The following is a 19,284-nucleotide window of genomic DNA, read 5'->3' on the forward strand; positions in this document are numbered from 1 at the left end:
TAACAAAAGTTGACATAGAGAACAATGTAATCTCTGCCAAATGTAAACCAAAATGTCCAAGTGCTTGGTTTCCACCTTCTTCAGCCCACAAATGTCACTTAATAACATTTCATTAGGTTTGAGGTCAAACAAGTAAATTTCATCCAAGGAGTTTCTATTACCTTCAAATGAGAAGTATATCTAAAATGTTATTATAGGTGCTTGGTGGTGCAACAGGCTCATCCATTGACATTTTGTGCCTTTAACCTCTATATGAAGAGGTTCAAATGTGGCTCAGGTTTTAAGTGAAATTTATTCTGCCACTAAATGTTTACTTCAAGAATTTGTTATCCTTTTCTACTGGTGACCATTAGAGGATCAGCTGCTACATAACTGAACTAGTGAGCAGTCAAAATTACAAAATGAGCTGGCATTTCTGAAAGTGTGTGTGTCACTGTGATATTTATCCTACAACGACAGAGACATCATCACAGGGGCATAATTGAGGTGCTGGTGTGTTTGAAAGGCAAACTTACATTTTTAGTTAAAATTGACATTTACTGTAGTACCTAAATCTAGGTTATATGATAAATTGGGGTGAGAAAGGCTACAGCTTTCTACTGACTCCAGAATGGCTAAGCAAATGCAGGCTATATAAACATTTCATGGCCATTTCTTACACACTATGAATGAAGGTTACTTTAAGGCACTGACAAGGCATTTGTAAGACAGTACTTAAGGTACTAACACCAGGCCAGTGCCGGCACTAGGGTTTATTGGGCTTTGGTGATGCCTTCCCGTATGCTTTTGTGATATCATTTTGTAGTTTCTTTGATTACTAAATTATGTGTTTGTTTTTTTTAACTGTCTCAATCCAACAAAAAGAAAATGCTTGTGCAAAACCTTTGTCCATAGCTGTACCTGCGGTGCTTCACCATGTTTCACCATGTGCAAACCGGGCTGTTCGACCAAACATGTTCCACGGCAGGAAAGTGGAATGGTTTTGCCAGATCAGATTGTTCAGTCTCACGAAATTACGCCTTTAGAATCACATCTCCCAATAGAACAACCACACGTCCAAACGTGACGTATTTCCAGAACACTTGCTGCGTTCCGCCTGCCAGCTGTGATTTGCAAATTGGAGTTTTGATCCACCAATACTACCATGCTACGGTTTCTTTTTCTAACCGCAGTAGATTAGACAGCACTTCTATACTTTGTACGTCTAGTCATTAAAGTATTGACTCTGGGCTGGGTCCCCCCAAAGGCTTGGCCCAGGTGCAGTGGTACCCCTTGCAACCCCCCTGACGCCAGCCCTGCGCCTGGCTAAAGAATGTAAAAGGGTTACATTTACAGTATGCACTGTCATGCTAATTGTCATGGTGACCTACTTTGTCTTGGAACAGAAACCTATAATTATATCCTTCACAGAAATATATATGCAGTATATTATTGACATATTTTTAGTGCTTTGTTTGGGATCATATCTGTTTACATGTCTAGTTCTCTTTCACCCCCTCACACTCTTTTTTTAAACTGCCTGTCCTATTTATGCCATTACAACTGTCTGACATTTAAGCAGAACTGTTAAAGTGTGCCAACAAAATTCAGCACTGCTTCACTAAGGTGCTTACCAATAACACTTGAATGTACTCTAATATATAACATTATAAAGTTTATATACAGTACTATATAAAATGTGCGATGACTGGTGTATTAAACCAATCTGTTATTAACATGCGCTAAGACACCGGACACCTGCCACGTGATATCTTTTATAATGAGCACTATGCATGTATCATGCTAAAGATACTGTAATACTACATGCTTGAAAAATGACTGACTCAGCTGTGAGTTATAAAAAGCTTTCCTATCCTCTAGGTCCCGCTGTGACCGACTAGTCCTCAGTGTGGGTCTGTGAATGGGAAGAGAGAAAAGCTCCTAGCTGATCAGTACATTGACCCAGGAAAAGAACAGCCTTTGTCAGCCAGCACCTGTGATCCTTGCTCCAGAAGTGATCCTATAAATAAACAAGATTACAGGTATATACAACTGCTACCAGGAAGTTAAATATAGAGCTTTGATTTTAAGATTGCAATGGTGTCAGCCTTCTTTTAAGGTTAGCATATATCACTAGCATGCTTTTTTCCAACATTTAAGTGCTATTTATTGTTCAAATTGTTTTATTTTGTTCTTTAACATCTATTTTTTCTCTAACTTTATTTGTGATGCAGTGCCAGAACTTAAATGGATGTAAAAGTTTAACAGAGATTGGCAGGGTTTGATTTAAATTCCCAGAAACAGAAAATCTAAAATTTATAAGTGTAGCCATTGAAGTTAATAAAAATGCAATAAATAAACTCATGCACAGTTCCCAAAATTATTTGTTTACATTATCAGTTACATTTTTCTGAAGTTAATCCAAAAACACAAAATGATTGGGTTTGTTTTAAATGAACATTCCACAGGTACTAAACAGCATGTTTATTTTGAACAGTAATTTTGCAGTTAAATGAACAATGCTTATACTTTTATGCATACACTAAGCATTTCCTACGCTTTTCATAGTAATTGCATATAATAATACCAAAATAAACTTACAATATTTCGATTATACATCTTTCTGATTGTCTTCAAAGGTTTTTTGGATTTTATGACTTTCCCTTGTGAATAACCTATTTCCAATAATTTTCTCATAGTTTCCAAACATTTTGTTATAATGTTAAATATCTGAAAAGGACCTGATAGTGGATCCCTGTTGGATCTCTTCTGGGCCATTCAGATTCCAATGAGAAGAAACGTATCTGCTTTATCTCCTTGCAAAAGACATAGACAAGCAGCACTTTCCCTGCTGATAAAGATATTTCCCCCTAAACAACCTCTATTCACAGCATACAAATTGCAAAAGAACAGTGGGAAGGTAAACATATCTACCATAAAGAGTCATTCTGTGAGAGCCTCACAAGCCTACTTTCCCCTGGGCTGTCTCTCAAAATAGTGCTTCAGTCAGTGCCGTTCAAATGGAGTTGACACACAGAAAGCATAGAGATGTTGTATACTAGATAGTTTTAAATATGTATTTTTTTAATAACCTCTCACTTCAGGTATTAACAACTTGGTCTTTATCCTAATAAATTGTACTGATATTGTGTGGGGTTTTTTGTGCAATATTCTGCTTATTTTGCCATTGGGGAATTTATGCCATGGTGCTTATTCTCACCATTTACTCTCAGTCCCCTTTAAGTTATATTAAAACTGTATGATATATGTATACTACCAAGTCAGAATAATAACTTGTTACAATCACAGCCTGTCAATTTTAAAAAAGTGGAACTTATCAGGTACCTGCAACAATCATGGGGTTTCCATGCAGGGCAATTTACAGGTGAAATGGTGACGCGTGTGCATATTTGGCAGAATTACTTGGGTAAATCAGGTTTGTGGCTGAAAAAAACACCAAAGAGAGGGCTTTGGTAAATCTCATTTCCTCACGTAAATTACGAAACACACAGGAAAATCCATGCCCAGTTTTGCATGGAAACCCGCATTTCATGTGTAAATGTTAATGAGCGTGTTTATCCTTAAGTGACTTCACTATAAATATTGCAAGGAAGCAGGTCAGTTATTACTGTGGATTCCAAGAAGGCAGAAAATAGTGGCTGATGGGCGGTTTTATGGTTAGCAGTGGTGTAGTTCACCTTAATGATAATGCAGGTAGCTTTTTTTATTATTGTTTGCTGTGTCTGGCCTGTCATGTTGCATATCTTTTGTGAATATAAAGCAGCTGTTTGAGAATCAGCTGGTGTAGAAACTACGCTAAAGTTAAACACAAAGAACAAATGAGCTGCTTACTAAATGTTTGTAACTGAATTCCCTTGCTTTTGATCCCAGTTATGTCCAAAGACAACGTGTGTCGACCCACCACTCAAAATCGCTGGAGCGAGGAGGAAACCCGGGCATTAATAAGTATAGATAATGACTTGGATGTGTTGAGCCAGCTCGATCACCCAAAACAACACAGCAAGCATGTGTAGCAACAAGTGGTTGATGCACTCTCAAAACGAGAAATAGAGCACACAGTCCCACAAGCTAGGGACAAATTTAAAAAATTTGAAACAGTCCTACCTGCAGGAACGAGCAAGGAGGTGCCATTCGGGAGAAGAGGGATAGTCCCGCAGAGCAATGCTTTTTGCATCAGTTACATCTGGCATAGCGAAAAACTGTAGTTTTATGCACCCCAAACACATTACCAACTAACCTGTACTCAGCTGAGGATGCAACCCCCTCTCTGGATTCCGGGGTCAGGTGTATCTGCCAGTACCCCTTTGTTAAATCCAGTGTCATCATAAAATGAGCAGTGCCTAGACGCTCCAGCAATTCATCTACCCGGGGTATAGCATAAGCGTCAAACTTCGAGTATGCATTAACTCACTTAAAGTCAATGCAAAATCTAGTTGACTCGTCCGGCTTATCGACTAAAACAATGGGACTGTTCCAGTCACTTTTGGACTCCTCTATTACACCCAGTCCTAGCATGTCGCCAATCTCCGCCTTTATTACCTGCCTTTTGCACTCAGGTATACAGTATGGCCTCTGGCGAACTGGCACCCTGGCTCAATTTCAATGTGATGGTGTTTGCCCTGAGTTTGCCCCGGGATGGTAGAAAACACACCAGGAAACTTCACCACTAGTGCCCGAGCCTGACATATCTGTGTTGGTGTCAGATTATCTGCAATATGTACCGACCCCTTTTCGCCAACGCAGAAAGATCAGGTCCCAGGTGGGTGACGTCATCTGCTTGCACCACTAACAAAGCCTCCTCTTACAACCAGGACTTCAAGAGGTTTACATGATAAATGTGCTTTTCTCTCTGTCGCTCCAGCTGACAGATCTCATAGTCCACCATCCCAGTCCGACGTGTTACCTCAAAAGGTCCTTGCCACTTCGCCAGAAGTTTAGACTCAGAGCTGGGCAACAATAGAAGCACTTTATCCCCCGGCTGAAACGTGTGTATCCGGGCTCCCCTGTTATATTGAGTCTCCTGTCTGCATTGAGCTAAAGACTTTTGACAGGGACAACACATACCGAACACATACCGGACACTATTGGTTGAATTATCCTGCTGCTCCTCCCACAACTCTCTAACCAGATCGAGCACACCCCAGGGTCTCCGCCCATACAGCAGCTTGAATGGTGAAAACCCCATAGAAGCCTGAGGTACCTCTCTGATAGCAAAAGGAAGAGGAGGAATCAGCTGGTCCCAGTAGCGCACATCGTTGTCAATAAATCTGCACAAAATGTTTTTGAGGTCTTATTAAAACTCTTTACAAGACCATCGGTCTGTGGGTGAAAAACCGAGGTCCTAATGGTCTTAATTCCCAAAAGTTTATGTGTTCCGTGGACTAGCCGGGACATAAAGTTGGTGCCTTGGTCGGTCAGTATTTCCTTGGGGATCCCCACCTGGGAGAAAACCTTCACTAGCTTGCTGGCAACCGATTTAGCATATGCAGAGCAGAGGGGAATGGACTTTGGATAACACGTAGTGTAATCCAGAATGACCAATAGGTGTGTGTATCCTACTGCACTCCACTCTAACGGTCCAACTATATTTATTCCAATACGCTCAAACAGAGCTTCTACTAGGGGCAATGACACCAATGGAGCTCATGGGACGGCTAGAATTCTGACACTCCCCACAGCGTTCGCAAAAATGCCTGATGTCACCATCCAGCCCCAGCTAATAGAACCGTGTCACAAGCATAGATTTAGTCTTGTCCCTTCCCAAATGACAAGACAGGGGAATAGCGTGAGCCAGCTGCAGCAAATCCTCCTTAAAGGGCTGAGGAATGAACAATTGGTGACGCACTTCCCCAGTCTGTGGTAATTTCTCAACACGTTACAAGAGATCTTGATTAATTTCAAAGTGAGGGTACACGGCAGCGCGTCTGGGCTCGACCACCCGACCACTAACCATAGCTGCTTCGTCAAAGAGCCTGCCCAGCATGTTGTCACACCCTTGCTCAAGACGGAAGTCACAGGAACGAGCAAAAAAATCAGCTCCCAAGGCTTCTAACTTGGGATCAGGTCGGTCCTGAGCGGAGGCAGCCGAGCCAGACCCCTGCGCTGGCTCTGCGGCCTCCCCCTCAGACTCTTCACTAATCACCCCCACCTGAAACTTCTCGGACTACCTCCATTGCCAGCCCTCATTCTTAGCAGCCCGGCCTTCCCGTTTAATTTTGCGGGATCTAAATCTGTGGCAATACCATGCCTGGTCACGAAAGGGGAAGATCTCTCCAATGACTTCCTCTTTCTTAGCCAATAAAGAGGACGAGGCCGTCACAGCAGCCAATCAATATTTAAACTGCTCGCAGTCCCATCCCAGAACTACAGTCACTGGCAATCGAGGAAACATACCTAATTGTACTCGTGCCACCTGCTGGCCAACTTTCAAATTCACATATATTTTGGGATAAGTGCTCACATCCACATGAATACATTTAATATGCACCTGTCCTGTTATTTGCTTATACCCCGGTGAAATTAAGCGCTCTTGTATTAGAGACTGACTACACCCTGAATCTAAGAGAGCCTGTGTTTGTGTATCATCCACTGACACAGGAATCACAAAACCCGTCTGCTGGAGTGGCTGATGGAATGGAACAGACTTACCTGGTCACATCCCATAGTGGGACAATCCTGGCCGAGGTGGCTCACCACCCAGCTTGTTCCACACATCAGTGAACTGGTTTCTCGCAAGGAAGCTTCAGCAGGAGGTTGAGACACAGGAGCCATCAAAGGGGCTCGATGTTAGGGTGGCCACGTGAGACCCCTGTGCAACACTGCAGCAGCCAGTGGGTGACCCCACACCGCCCCAGTTCTCGGGCCGGGAGCTCCTGCCACCACACTCCATCCAAAGAGCTGGCTACCCCTCCCCCCCAGTCCCTTTGCCCTCCCTGGGGCTAGTAGAGGGAAGAATGCTGGAGTAGCACTGTTTCCAGGCAGCTTAGCAGGCATTGGTTCTGCTGCCTGGTACTGCTCTGCAAGTTGGATCGCCCGATCCAGGGTGCCGGGTGCCTGCCGTTGCACTCACAAGCGCGGCCCCAGAGCCAAGCACTGCAGGAACCGCTCGACTACGACTGCCTCCACCAACCTGGCAGTGGTGGTTGCTCCCGGGTTCAACTATCCCCAGGCATATGGCCCTGGGGTGTTCCTCCGCAGAGAAGCTCTCCTCCAAAATTTGCGGCGGTAGCCCTCTGGAGTTGATGCCGGATGCAGGGTCCTAACTGCTGCCCTCTTCAGCTGCGGCGGGATGTAGCTAGCCCACTGTGCCTGGGCCCACCTGGCAGAGATCGCCATAGCCTCGAAGACCTCAAGATAAGCTTCAGGTCAATCCTCTGCCGTCATTTTAGTTGGCCGTAGTAATCCTGGGTCCAGCCACACCCCTGCACTACCTCCTTTAGGGTTTGGCGCAGGAGGTCCCTCATACCGGTGAATTGCTGCGGTATGCGAATTGCCTCCCTCAGCTCTTGCACTGCTTTGGGTGAGCAGTGCCAGTGAATCCCACCCTGACACCACATGTAGAAGCATGCTGGGAAATTCACTGACATACACGGGAGACAAAAGGTTTCTTTGAAACACTGCACTTGTGCCCGGTTTTATTATTTTCCTTTTTTTCCCCTTTATATTCTCTTTAGCCTGCAGAAGGCGTTGTTGTCTGAGCACTGGATACTGGCAGCGATAATCAGGACCACAGAGTTACCAACACAGGTATACACCAGCGCACTCACAGGTGCTCAAAAGAATAATGAAAACAAAATGTGAAAAAAAGGGAAAATAAAACTGTGGAAGAGTGGTTGCAGGGCGTAGCTGGGGTGACGTCACGGATCAAGAAGAAGTGCAATAACAAAAACAGGTATGGGTGCTGAAACGGAGCGCGTTGGCCCTCAGTGTTTTATTTAATTAAATAATCAAAACAAACAGTTAAATGAAAAGCACAAAAAAGAAAGGGCGTGTTGGCCAAACAAAACTGACACTAATATGTTTTCTTGTAACAAGTAACCTTTTTTGTTGGTTGGTTGCATTTGTTCATTCTCACCTCACTCCCGTTGCAGCCAAAGCTGCAGGCTTTTATAGTGGTGACTGAGCCATTTACAGATATATACATAGGGTTGGGCACTTTGCCACAAAAACACAGTAATAAAACTATAACAAAAAGGTGCTGCACTTGGCAGCGTTACCCCGACCATCGATATCCGCATTGCCTGGGTCTCCGTCCTACGCTCACTCTTCTCCGGCAGTGCTCGGTCCGGCAGCAGAGCTTCCATCAGCTGGCTCATTTCGACTTAACGGGGCAGGCCGAGGGAACAACAGAGAGTTATCTTATAGGGTCAGCAATCCCCCCAAGACCCGCCTCTCAGCCACTCAGAGAGACGGAAAGCCAACACACCCTCTTCCCCACCTCTCCGTGTCACTGCCATGACTGACAGGCAGATCTACGAGGCTGCTGCCCCCTTCCTGCAGTACTGCTCATGAACCAAACAGTCAGCACAGATGTCCTGTTACAAGCAGTAAAACACATTATTAACCAACCAGACACAAGGTATTTTGCTTTATTACAGCAGCTTAGATTCACTTGTGTACCAGTTCTATGCGCATGGAAACCACATTTTCACAAAATATCACTAGTAATCTACAAAAACTAGAAATACTTTACGCATAGCTAATTTACATATCAACCCCCACCTTTCCCATTAATTTGCATGATGTCGGGTGAAAAGCCCTGTTTACTCGAATAAAATAAACTGAGCGAATGGAAACCCAAAAAAGCATTTTATACGAAACATTTTTCTGGAGCAAATGTCTCGAGCTAAAAAAAAGCACACATGGAAACTCCACCAATGGCTTCAGTTATTCTTTAGTAAAACTCCTGTCTGTGCTTACTTTCCAGAACATGGGTTTTACGGCTGTTCTGGTATTGCCCATCCTCGTGGTGATAGCTGCTGGGGTGTACTACATTTACACTGAGATCACCCGGTTGATGTCCAAGTCAGCTGTAAGGAACAAAGTGGTTGTGATAACTGATGCTGTATCAGGAATGGGAAAGGGTAAGTGTGCTGTATTCTTTTGATGTGAAAATGAATTGTTGATAAGCAAGTAGCTTGTTCACCTTTGCTTCCTGTTATGATGTTTCCAGTCACTGGGTTCTCGTGCTGTAATTCTGAGTTATTTTCATTTTCCTCTGTTTGTCTACCTCACTTGCTTTGAGTTTCTTTAGGGAAGACTACCTGCCTTGCACTGAACAGACTTCATTATTCCATTCAAACCATGTGACAACGTGACCTCTCAACTTTGCTGTACATACTGTATATAGAGTGAATGAGTAGGGAAGACCTGCCTAGCTGAAAGGCCGTGTTGTCATGTGATTTAAATGGAATGAGTAAGTCTGTTTAGAAAGTTAAAATTTTCCAAACAAGCTAACACAGGTAAAGACAGAGAGAGCGAAAATAATTATTAACTAATTATTAGTTAGATATTATACTAATGCTAAAAAACTGAGAATGTTACAAAGTTTGTTTTATTTTGTTGTGTGGTTCTACTTTTGTACAGAATAAATAAATAATAATAATAAATTGTGTTTTCTCCTTTCAAATAATTGGGGTGAATTACAGAGTAAAAAACGAGTGTTTTAACTACTGTAAAATTGATTCACTATAAATGTGTACTAAAGGATATTCCACATTCTTTCTAAGATATCAAGAGGCATTCAAAACATATGCAATTAGTATGAAAACATTACAAAGATTTTGAAATATTATACTCAGTTAAATATTGTATTTATTCTATATGAAAATACAGGCACATTAATTACTTACTGTTACAATTGTTTTCAATTCACAAATATTTACTGCATACACCCAAGTGATTGCGAAGACAGAATTCTTTTTTTTTAAAGCATTTAACAACAAGTTATTTTCATATAATTTTCTTGTAAGTACATATTACATTACCTAACCAAGGTGTAAGTACAGGGTCGCATTAGTCAATATACCTGCATTTTGGTGTGCTTTCATTTAAGTTAATACAATTATATAATGAGTGAACTCATAATCTTTATATCGAGCCTTTCATAGTTGATCACCATCACAAAGTGCTTTACAAGATACGAGACTAGGGTGTGTGAACTATGCATCAGCTTCAGAGTCACTTACAACAACAACGTCTCACTCAAAAGAATGAGCCAAAGGAGGTTAAGTGACAACGAGCCAGTGGCTGAGCTAGGATTAGAACCGGGGACCTACTGGTTAAAAAAACAGTTCTTTTAACCACTGGACCACATAGCCTCCACTCATAATTCCTAAAATTGCTTGTTTCTATTTTCCAGTACCATTTAAAAAAAAAAAAAAAAAGAAAAGAAAATTGATCATAATATTATATATGGAAAATATTTCAAAAGTGATTAAAATGACATGTGACTCTTTTTTTTTTAATATTTAATTTAATTTTTGTAAAGAAGGTCCTTCATTTTACACATACAGTATAAGGCAAACTGATATTTTGTAATCCTTTCATGTTTTGTTTAAACTCCAGTCACCAGCACACTGAAAACAAACAGCCCTATCCCAAAGGCCTGGAACAGTGCCAAACATTTGTACATGGAAGATCATTATCAGTGCATGACCTTTGCGTTTTCAGCAGTTGTTTCAGTGACATTGTATTAGGCTGGGTAAAGGAGGAAGGTGGCATAAACATGCAGCTAATATTGACTGTTGATTGTCCACATGATAAGATTTCAATGCAAGTTTTGTATTGCCCACCCTATGATTTTATCAAGCTACAGTCAAACTGACTAGTGCTAATGTCACACCCTGTGTTTGATATCATCACATTGAAATGTCGCTGTCAATAAGTAGCTCCTGAAAATATCACTTTGGTTATTAACATGAATCACATTTTACAGTTTCACGACTGATCTTCAACCCACATAATATCACTTCATGGAAATAAAAGCATATTTCCATGAAGTGTTTACATGTATGCTGCTGTAAATATAAAGTTGCACAATATAGCATGTAGAACCCTGTAATGTGTATATTTCTAATGATATCAATGTATAATATTGATAGTAAATTGTAGAGTTTGAAGTGCTATAAATAACTGTGTATTTTGGGTTCTACAGAAATAATAAAAAAACAATATGCCAGTTTTGTTTTGACATATTTGTGTTTGTTTTACTGTTTGTTTGAACTTCTGATGAAGCCAGCTCTGCTTATTGTCACCATAGTGCTAGTAATATTAAAAGGGTTTGACTATATATAATGATGCCTCTGCAGAATGTTCCAGAATGTTTCACACAGGAGGAGCCAGGGTTATCCTCTGTGGCAAAAGCTGGGAGAAGTTAGAAGCCCTCTATGACACCCTCAATAGTGCAGCAGACCCCAGTGTGGTAGGTATTGGGGAAAACAATGTGTGTTTGTATTTACCTATTGTCAACAAGTATTGAATAATAAACCAACCCAATCACTGCCCTGGATAAGACTATTCAGCTTTAGGGTGCAAGTCACTAACTGGTAGTTAAAAAATGGTCTACTTTCATATTCCTTATAAAAATGAGTTTTGAAAGATTTACTCATGCTAGTTGTTTATCTTTTTACTGATAATTTGTAATATCTATAGTTCTTTCAGCTTATTTCACAATTTGGCTGTTCATGATCTCAAGGTTGGGCTATGGTGACTGTAAACACTATGGGTATTATTCTATTTTTTTTTTTTTTTGCCAGGGAATGGTAAGTGCATGGAATTGGTTACCAAACCATAATGTGGCACTGGGATACTTACAGCAAAACGAAGTTCAGGGATCAATCAGCAACTAGGAACCAGGCGAGCAATGATGGGCAAAATGGCCTTTTCTTCTTTGTAACTTATCTTTTTAAAGCTCCAGTGAGACCAATCAGTAATAATCAAAGAGAAAGAGAGAAAACACACTAAAAGGGCAACAGATCAGAGTGATTTTCATATTGATTTTCAAATTGTGTCAACCTCAGATTGGTAGCCACAGAAGCCAGGCTGCATTAGAGGTCTACAGCAAAATCACTTTTGTAGGAACTGTATTGTAGCAAATAGGGGTAACAAAACACTACTTCATAGCTCTAAAATCTAGTATTTCAAGTAAACTTTAAATTTAAATCCATCTACATACCACTTTGGTCTATATTTTACAATACTGGCAGATTATACGAGTGAAGCAGCGCCTACTGTAAGGAAACCCAATAAAGTTGTACTGTAATGGATTAGCAGTGTTTTTTGGCATGTAAAAATAAGAACATTATGTAACATTCATTCAATATTGGATTTTGTGATGTTGTTTATGTATTTTCATGTATTTAGTGTGACAATGAACCATCAGGATTAATTTGGAGTATGTTTCTTTTCACCGTTTAGACATTTACACCAAAGTTAGTTGTTCTGGATTTTAGTGACATTGATGCCATCCCTGATGTGACCAAAGAAATCTTAGAGTGCTATGGCTGTGTGGACGTGCTGATCAGCAACGCCAGTATGAAAGTGAAAGCTCCGGTTCAAAACGTGTCATTAGAAATGGACAGAAGGATGATGGATACTAATTACTTTGGACCAATTACATTAATTAAAGGTAAACTGATGATTTTGGGCACTTAAATGGTCACTGTAAAAAATGCCATAATAATGAAGTAATTTGTTCTATGTAATTAAGGTCACTTTGGTTTACATTCTTATACCCTCAATAATAAGAACGTTTAATCCCAACTGCCAGTAGTTCCCTAGTAGTTCCCTCAAAATATAATCATTGACACCTTCCATTATTTGAATATGATTCCCCTAAATCGCATGTAATTAATAGTAGATTTTGAGCAATGCTTCTGAAAAGACTCCTAAAGCGGAAATTCTGAGGTAAGGTGGTCTCGGAAATTATCTCTGGTCATTTCTGTGGCAACTGAGAGTTAAGAAATAGACAAAATCTCAATACAAGCTCACAGTTTCAGAAGTGATGGAAATTATAACTGCTCTCCCCTAGTGGTCATTTTTGTGGTAGTTGAAAAACGAAAATGAGTTGGTAAACCTGGCAATTAAAGCTGAAACCACAATGGAGAAGGTTAGAGAACCTTTATGTGTAACTCAGCTGATAGATACATTTGCTTTAATGTTAAAACATGAAGTTCTATATAGATAGAGAACATATACCTGGAGAATGTCATTTTAAAAACTTTTTTCTTTGTTTTTAAGGCCTTCTTCCCTCGATGATTTCAAGAAGATCTGGCCAACTTGTGTTGGTTAACAGTATCCAAGGAAGACTTGGAGTCCCATTTCGTACAGCTTGTAAGTTTAATACTATAAATAGATTTAGTACACAGAGTAGGAGACACTTTTTTACACAGAGAGTATAGAATGGGTTACCTAGACATATTTTCGCTGCTGAATCATTGAGATCCTTTAAGGCTCAACTTGATAAAGTTTTGGGCCAAACTGATGGGCCAAATGGCTTCTGAATACTCCAGTTGCTATAAGAAAAAATACATTTGTTTTATGTGTTATTCCTTAATGAAGTGATATTTATTACTGAAAAAACCTTAAGAAAATGTAATTTGAAGATATTTACTTTGCTTTAAAAGTATGAACTGTATTAGTATTTATTTTTAGATGCTGCCTCAAAGCATGCAGCCCAGGCCTTCTTTGACTGTCTCAGAGCTGAGGTTGAAGAGTTTGGTATCTCAGTGAGCACCATAAGCCCTACCTTCATCCGATCCTATCACCAGCAACCTGAGCCTCGCAATGGGGAAAAATCCATCTGGAAATGTAAGAGGACAATAGATCACAAAAAATCTGAAATAATGTATTTATTTAAAATTCTTTACCAAGGGCAACCATCAGATAATGTACAATAACATTGCATTGGATGCTAAGGTTTTAAGCACATCAACTATGAAATTCCTTCAAGGATTTCTTTTTACATTGTATTGATTCAAACACCCACACAGGCACTAACATGGGTCCTTAATAAGAGTGAATGCAAACTTTGAGTTCTATGACTGCTTGGCCACGAATGTGCTACAGAAGAATCAAAAAGCTGTGACACAAATATTAAAAGCACTAGCAGCACTTGCATTTGTCTGATGTGAAACATTCTTCCCAAACTTATTCCCATCAATGAGAACCTTTGCAGTTGCTAGGTTACAGTTAATCATAATGGCTTTCTGCAAAATAAACCAAATTAAATGAATTTATATATATAAAATGCTCGTGGTGCAAATGGCAAACATTGTAAAAGGGTGTAAAAGGTCTCTAACGTACATGGCTATTACAGTCTTTTTCAGGAAGTTTGCCCATGGAGTTCACCCAGAGGAGATGGCCAATGAGATCCTCCGAACAGTGAACAGGAAGAAGAAGGAGGTCCTCATGGCGAATCCCATTCCAAGGGCTGCTCTCTATATCAGATCCTTCTTCCCTGGGCTTTTCTTTGCAGTGGTAGCTGCAGGTGTCAAAGATGTCCCGTTTGTAGAGGAAGAAACACAGTAGATTTGGAGCTGTGAAAGAATTTGAAACACACACACACCAAATCTTTGAATTCTCAACCTCAAAATAAAAAAACCTTAACACTCTATGCCTAACACTTTAATGCTTACGCCTCCATTGACTCTGCATTGTATTTTTTTTCGCCTAACTCTGTATATACCACAATGCTTTGCATTGCAGTGAGACTGAAGTTTCCATTGAAAATCAACAGAGTTGAGTATCTCGTTAAATAGAATATCTTTTGAAACACCCTTTCTAATAAACTGCAATATTATTGGCTGAAGCAGTTTTGATTGAGGTGGATTTTCATTGGTTAAAATAGTAGTGTGTGCTCCCATTAGCTAGAAAGGTTGCAGTGTTTTTGGCACAGTGCGAGGTTAACATTTGGAAGTTTGTCTGTTTGTTGGGAAGTTTGCAGAGAAGTTCGTCTGGTTGATTGAAAATTTGTAGGTCCGTACAGCCTTTCGTATTAATGTATTTACAAATTAATGATTGAATTATTAGATGAATTAACAAATTAGTTTATAAATTGACCAGTTTTATGGATGAATTGCTGGACAAATTGACCAATTCATGAATTGACAAACTAATTGACAAATTAATAGCTGGATAGTTTTGGCACAAATGGCGCTCCATAGTCTGCTGTATCCTAGGATACAGTGCATGGCTGCTTATTACAATGTTGGAGTCAAAATAAAACAGCATTTTAATCAAACTATTATGTATTTCCTAGAAAATAGTACTGGGATTATATTGAATTATAGACCAAAATCAGGTATAAATTAGTAAAAACCAACATCCATTTAAAAAAAAAAAAAAAATCCTGTAATTGTCCTGTAAATTATCAGACAGTTTGTATTGGATGGCTTGTATCACATGCAAATAGCATCACATTAAAATTAACTATACTGTGTAATTAAACGTATTTGTCTATATACAGTACTGTATTATATAAATATACTACCGTATGGGGTTCTATTGGTATACAATATAATACTGTAAAGGGTGCTCATTTTCATTCAAGGTCAAATCTGGGCTTTGCTATAAATGTGTAATGTACCTTTTGTTCACTGAATTTGTTTGTTCTGTATCTGGCCTGATTCCCTGCAAAACCTGTTTATGTGATGCAAATGTTTATAAATGCAATGAATGCATTTTATTTAAATGAGCAATACATTGTGAATGTGATGCATGCTGCTGATTGGTTGGAGGTTATAAATAGGGCAGCATGTTCTTTCAGCACCTACCATTGGGAAAGCTACTGTTAGTGCCAAAATAAATGTGGATTGCTGATTATTATTTACCTTGTTGACTGCTTTCTTATACAGCTCTCAAACTATTGGTAAATACACAGCAGGTTGATCATGTGATCATGTGATGGTCTTTTCCAGCCATGACAATTGTGGCCAAGGAGCCTGAGTAGGGACAGCTGTTGAGGGTTAGTAGATTAAGCCAATGCCACCTTAGCTCTACTCTTCCTACAGCTTCAGGGTTTACGAAGGACAATGGTCTCACACACACACACACACACACACACACACACACACACACACACACACACACACACACACACACACACACAAACACACCCCAATTGAAGAAGAACTTGTAACTGTAGTCTTGAAGGATGGTACCATCGTAAAGCGGCGGCCACCTTGTGCCCAATCAAACACTTGAGCCTGGGATGCAGGCGAGACAGCCGTCCTGATTGGTGGAGTGGGATGCCACTCCTCTAAATCAGATCCACAATCTCTCACAAGCGTACTGCACACCCACTACTGACTTTCCAAAGCCACATTCAAACAGATGCAATATTAACCCAACCTTTTCAAGCTCCTGAAACTAATCTGGACACTCCACCTGTAAAATGTAATTTACTGTAAAGCATGACAGATTTTTGAAAAACATTAGGTGTAACCCTTTAACATTCGATTACCATTAAAACATACTTCAGTCAAGCAGAGGCAAGCTATTACAAAAGGATATGCAAAAATCTAAATTGTTCTTAGCTACTGTTAATAAAATAAAACAAAAAACAAACAGTATTGTACATAATGGCTTTCCATTTTCACATGCCCTTTATGTCTTTACATTTAGATTTACCACCATTATTTTTTCCAGTAGTAGAGGAAATTAGGGTTTCTTTATGATAAAACCAACAATATCTAATAAATATTATAGTTTTGGTGTTGAAAATATCTGTACTCTGCTCAACACTGTACACTGGCAGCCTTTTCGAGCACGACATCCATGTGCAGAATCATTTGTTTTGTAAACCAAAAGTTGAAAACCAAATTCGGATTCAAGTGTGCCGTTTTGTAAACATGGCTTTAAAATAATTTTTGTCCAAAACAAAAACATTTAGAAAATCGTATTTTTTGAGTTGCCATTCTTCTTGCACTACCAGTTCAAATACTAATTTTACTGTAAAACACGAACGGGAAAAACAGCATTTCACTATCAAGCTGGAACATGGTACGTCCATATATAATTCTGCTTGTTGTGCAAACTTGCAGAGATGGCTCCAGGGCTCAAGTGGGGCGGTGTTTCCAACTTGATTGTGGGGCGGATGCAAAAAAAGAAGGCCGACTAGACATTAGAAATTAGTTGAATGAAAATATATACAATTTCTTTTCCACTTCTGAATCTTTAAATAATATCTGAATTAATGTACAATTTAACTTATGTTTACAATAAAGAATACATTTTGTTTAACATTTTAAAAAATATTTTACAGTTTAAATATTTCTTTTTAATTTAAAAAACATTACAGTCATGCTGTATTATGAGTACACTGGAAATGAAAAAGTAATCCTTCTGTCTACAATAGTACACACTGAATTCAAAGGAAAAGGAGTTGGAAAACTTTTAGCTGACGTGCAAAAAGAAATCTTTATATATTTAAGAAAGTTGAATGTGTGTAGCTTTCAGAGCATGTATACCTATTGTTTGAACCCCTCTAATAAAAAAAAGAGTGTGCCTATGAGTACTAACATGCAAGAATTATTACAATCACTCAAATATTATGTTTCTTTTTATAAGCCTCTGTTAAGTGCTCTGACTGTGAGTTCAGGAGCTTGTCTAAAGTTCTAGTTGCCTGCCATAGACGTATGTAGCACAGGCTAGATCAGCCGAAGTGTTTCTGTAGTGAACACCAGTGCAGAGCAGTGTACTGCCAGAAAATACAAAAGGTAAAAGGCAGACCACTATATGGCGCTGGCTTTTACTTAGCTGATGTTAAATACCCTATATCTTTAGCAAGGCAGCCATAACTAAAGAGTTGAAAGCACACTCACCAAAAAAAAAAAAAATAATAATAAAAAAAAATACACACACGAGTCATGAAGGGAGAAGTGAATATTCTTAACAGACTTGTAACAGATACATGTAAATTATGTACAGCGAAGCGGCTGTTCCATCTGGATTTGCTGTTGAAGAAAACCTAAAGGCAGATCTAAGTTGCTGGTATATAAAGCAATGTGTTGAAGCAAACCCTCTACCAAACTACAAGGATCACATTTCAAACTGAATGTCATCACTGCAACATGGAACAAGTTACTAAGAATAGCAGTCTCTCCTGGGAAGATCCCTGTCTATATACAGGTGTTAACAATTAAAATGGGTTTCAAAGAACAGCTGCAGTTTAAATTGATTTAAAAAATGATTCCAGATTAAATAAATTACAGACAAATACTGTGCTAACTCATGTCTAGGAAAAAACTGATTTGTGTAACATTTTAATTAATGTGCCATTGTATATCCTTTTTTTTACTGAAAAAGAAAATGTGAAAAAGACTGATGTGTCACACTATACATAATTCAAGCACAGCAAGATAATTCTAACTTTATTAAATGCATACTGTTTTGAAGCCCCATACAAATGCCACTGAGATGGCACGCTACAGAAAATGGAAATGTGGTTTAATTATAATCTAATTTATGGTTAAAAAAAATAAGTATAGTTTACATGATCACAGATCCATAAAGTTTTTGTTTTTGTTTCACTGAATAAATATAACTTTAATATTGAAACTATATGAAATAGTATTGAAATAGTTTAGAATCATTATGTAAATACAGTACTTTGTATCATTGATATTTATTATATTAAATTACTGGTTGAATAGCTAGGGTTTGTTTTATTTGTAAGAAGTCCACATACAGTATTGCAGATTTTAATCCGGGGTACTAACAAATGTGTGTAATTGTGTAATTGTGTACTGTGTATTCCAGTTTTTGTGTATAATCTGATAAACTGCTGATTTTATACAAATGTATGATTTACAGAGGTCGTGATTGCAGAATGCTGGTTAATGTTTGTACTTAATCTGAATATCATGGCAGATGATCGGCAGTACCAGGGCATCAGTGTCCTTATCCACTGTTAATTTTTCTGATTTTCAATTAAAAAAAAGTCATAAATTTATTAAAGGAAATGCTGTAGCCAACATTAAGCAACGCTAACTATGTTGTGACATAAACAGACCAACTTTAGGGAGAGGTAATGTTGACTTTTTCCACTAGGTGGCACCAGACTACACTTTTTGCGGTTTTTGCACTATAACAGGGTTGTTAATAGATTTCCCTTTCAATACGAAGACGACCATCAACATACTTATGGGATATGCCTGCCTTAGGTAGATATTCACTGAGCTCTTTATATCAGAGCTGTCGATAGGCCCCTTCCTGTGGTGACGCACTCAGTCCAACCTACCGAGGGATTAAACAGTCAACCCACGGAAGCCATTTTCTCTTTGG

The 19,284-nt window shown here is 39.1% G+C and overlaps 1 protein-coding gene across 3 annotated transcripts; it reads left to right on the forward strand.

The window, feature by feature from the left end:
* The first annotated feature begins 1,862 nt into the window (after positions 1-1,862).
* Positions 1,863-15,149, forward strand: LOC121296070 (dehydrogenase/reductase SDR family member 7C-like). 3 transcript variants are annotated; one of them, XM_041221238.1, is made up of 8 exons: positions 1,863-2,021; positions 7,674-7,891; positions 8,927-9,083; positions 11,310-11,422; positions 12,418-12,628; positions 13,240-13,332; positions 13,654-13,809; positions 14,318-15,149. In XM_041221238.1, exons 3-8 carry the CDS (start codon positions 8,930-8,932, stop codon positions 14,527-14,529), a joined length of 939 nt encoding a protein of 312 aa, XP_041077172.1. In that variant the 5' UTR covers positions 1,863-2,021; positions 7,674-7,891; positions 8,927-8,929; the 3' UTR covers positions 14,530-15,149. The 3 variants fall into 3 exon arrangements, with proteins under 3 accessions (XP_041077172.1, XP_041077173.1, XP_041077174.1); XM_041221239.1 differs by having other exon boundaries at positions 7,674-7,746; XM_041221240.1 differs by lacking the exon at positions 7,674-7,891.
* Positions 15,150-19,284: the final 4,135 nt, after the last annotated feature.

This window comes from Polyodon spathula, chromosome 21, assembly GCF_017654505.1.
Source record: "Polyodon spathula isolate WHYD16114869_AA chromosome 21, ASM1765450v1, whole genome shotgun sequence".
Lineage (NCBI taxonomy): Eukaryota > Metazoa > Chordata > Actinopteri > Acipenseriformes > Polyodontidae > Polyodon > Polyodon spathula.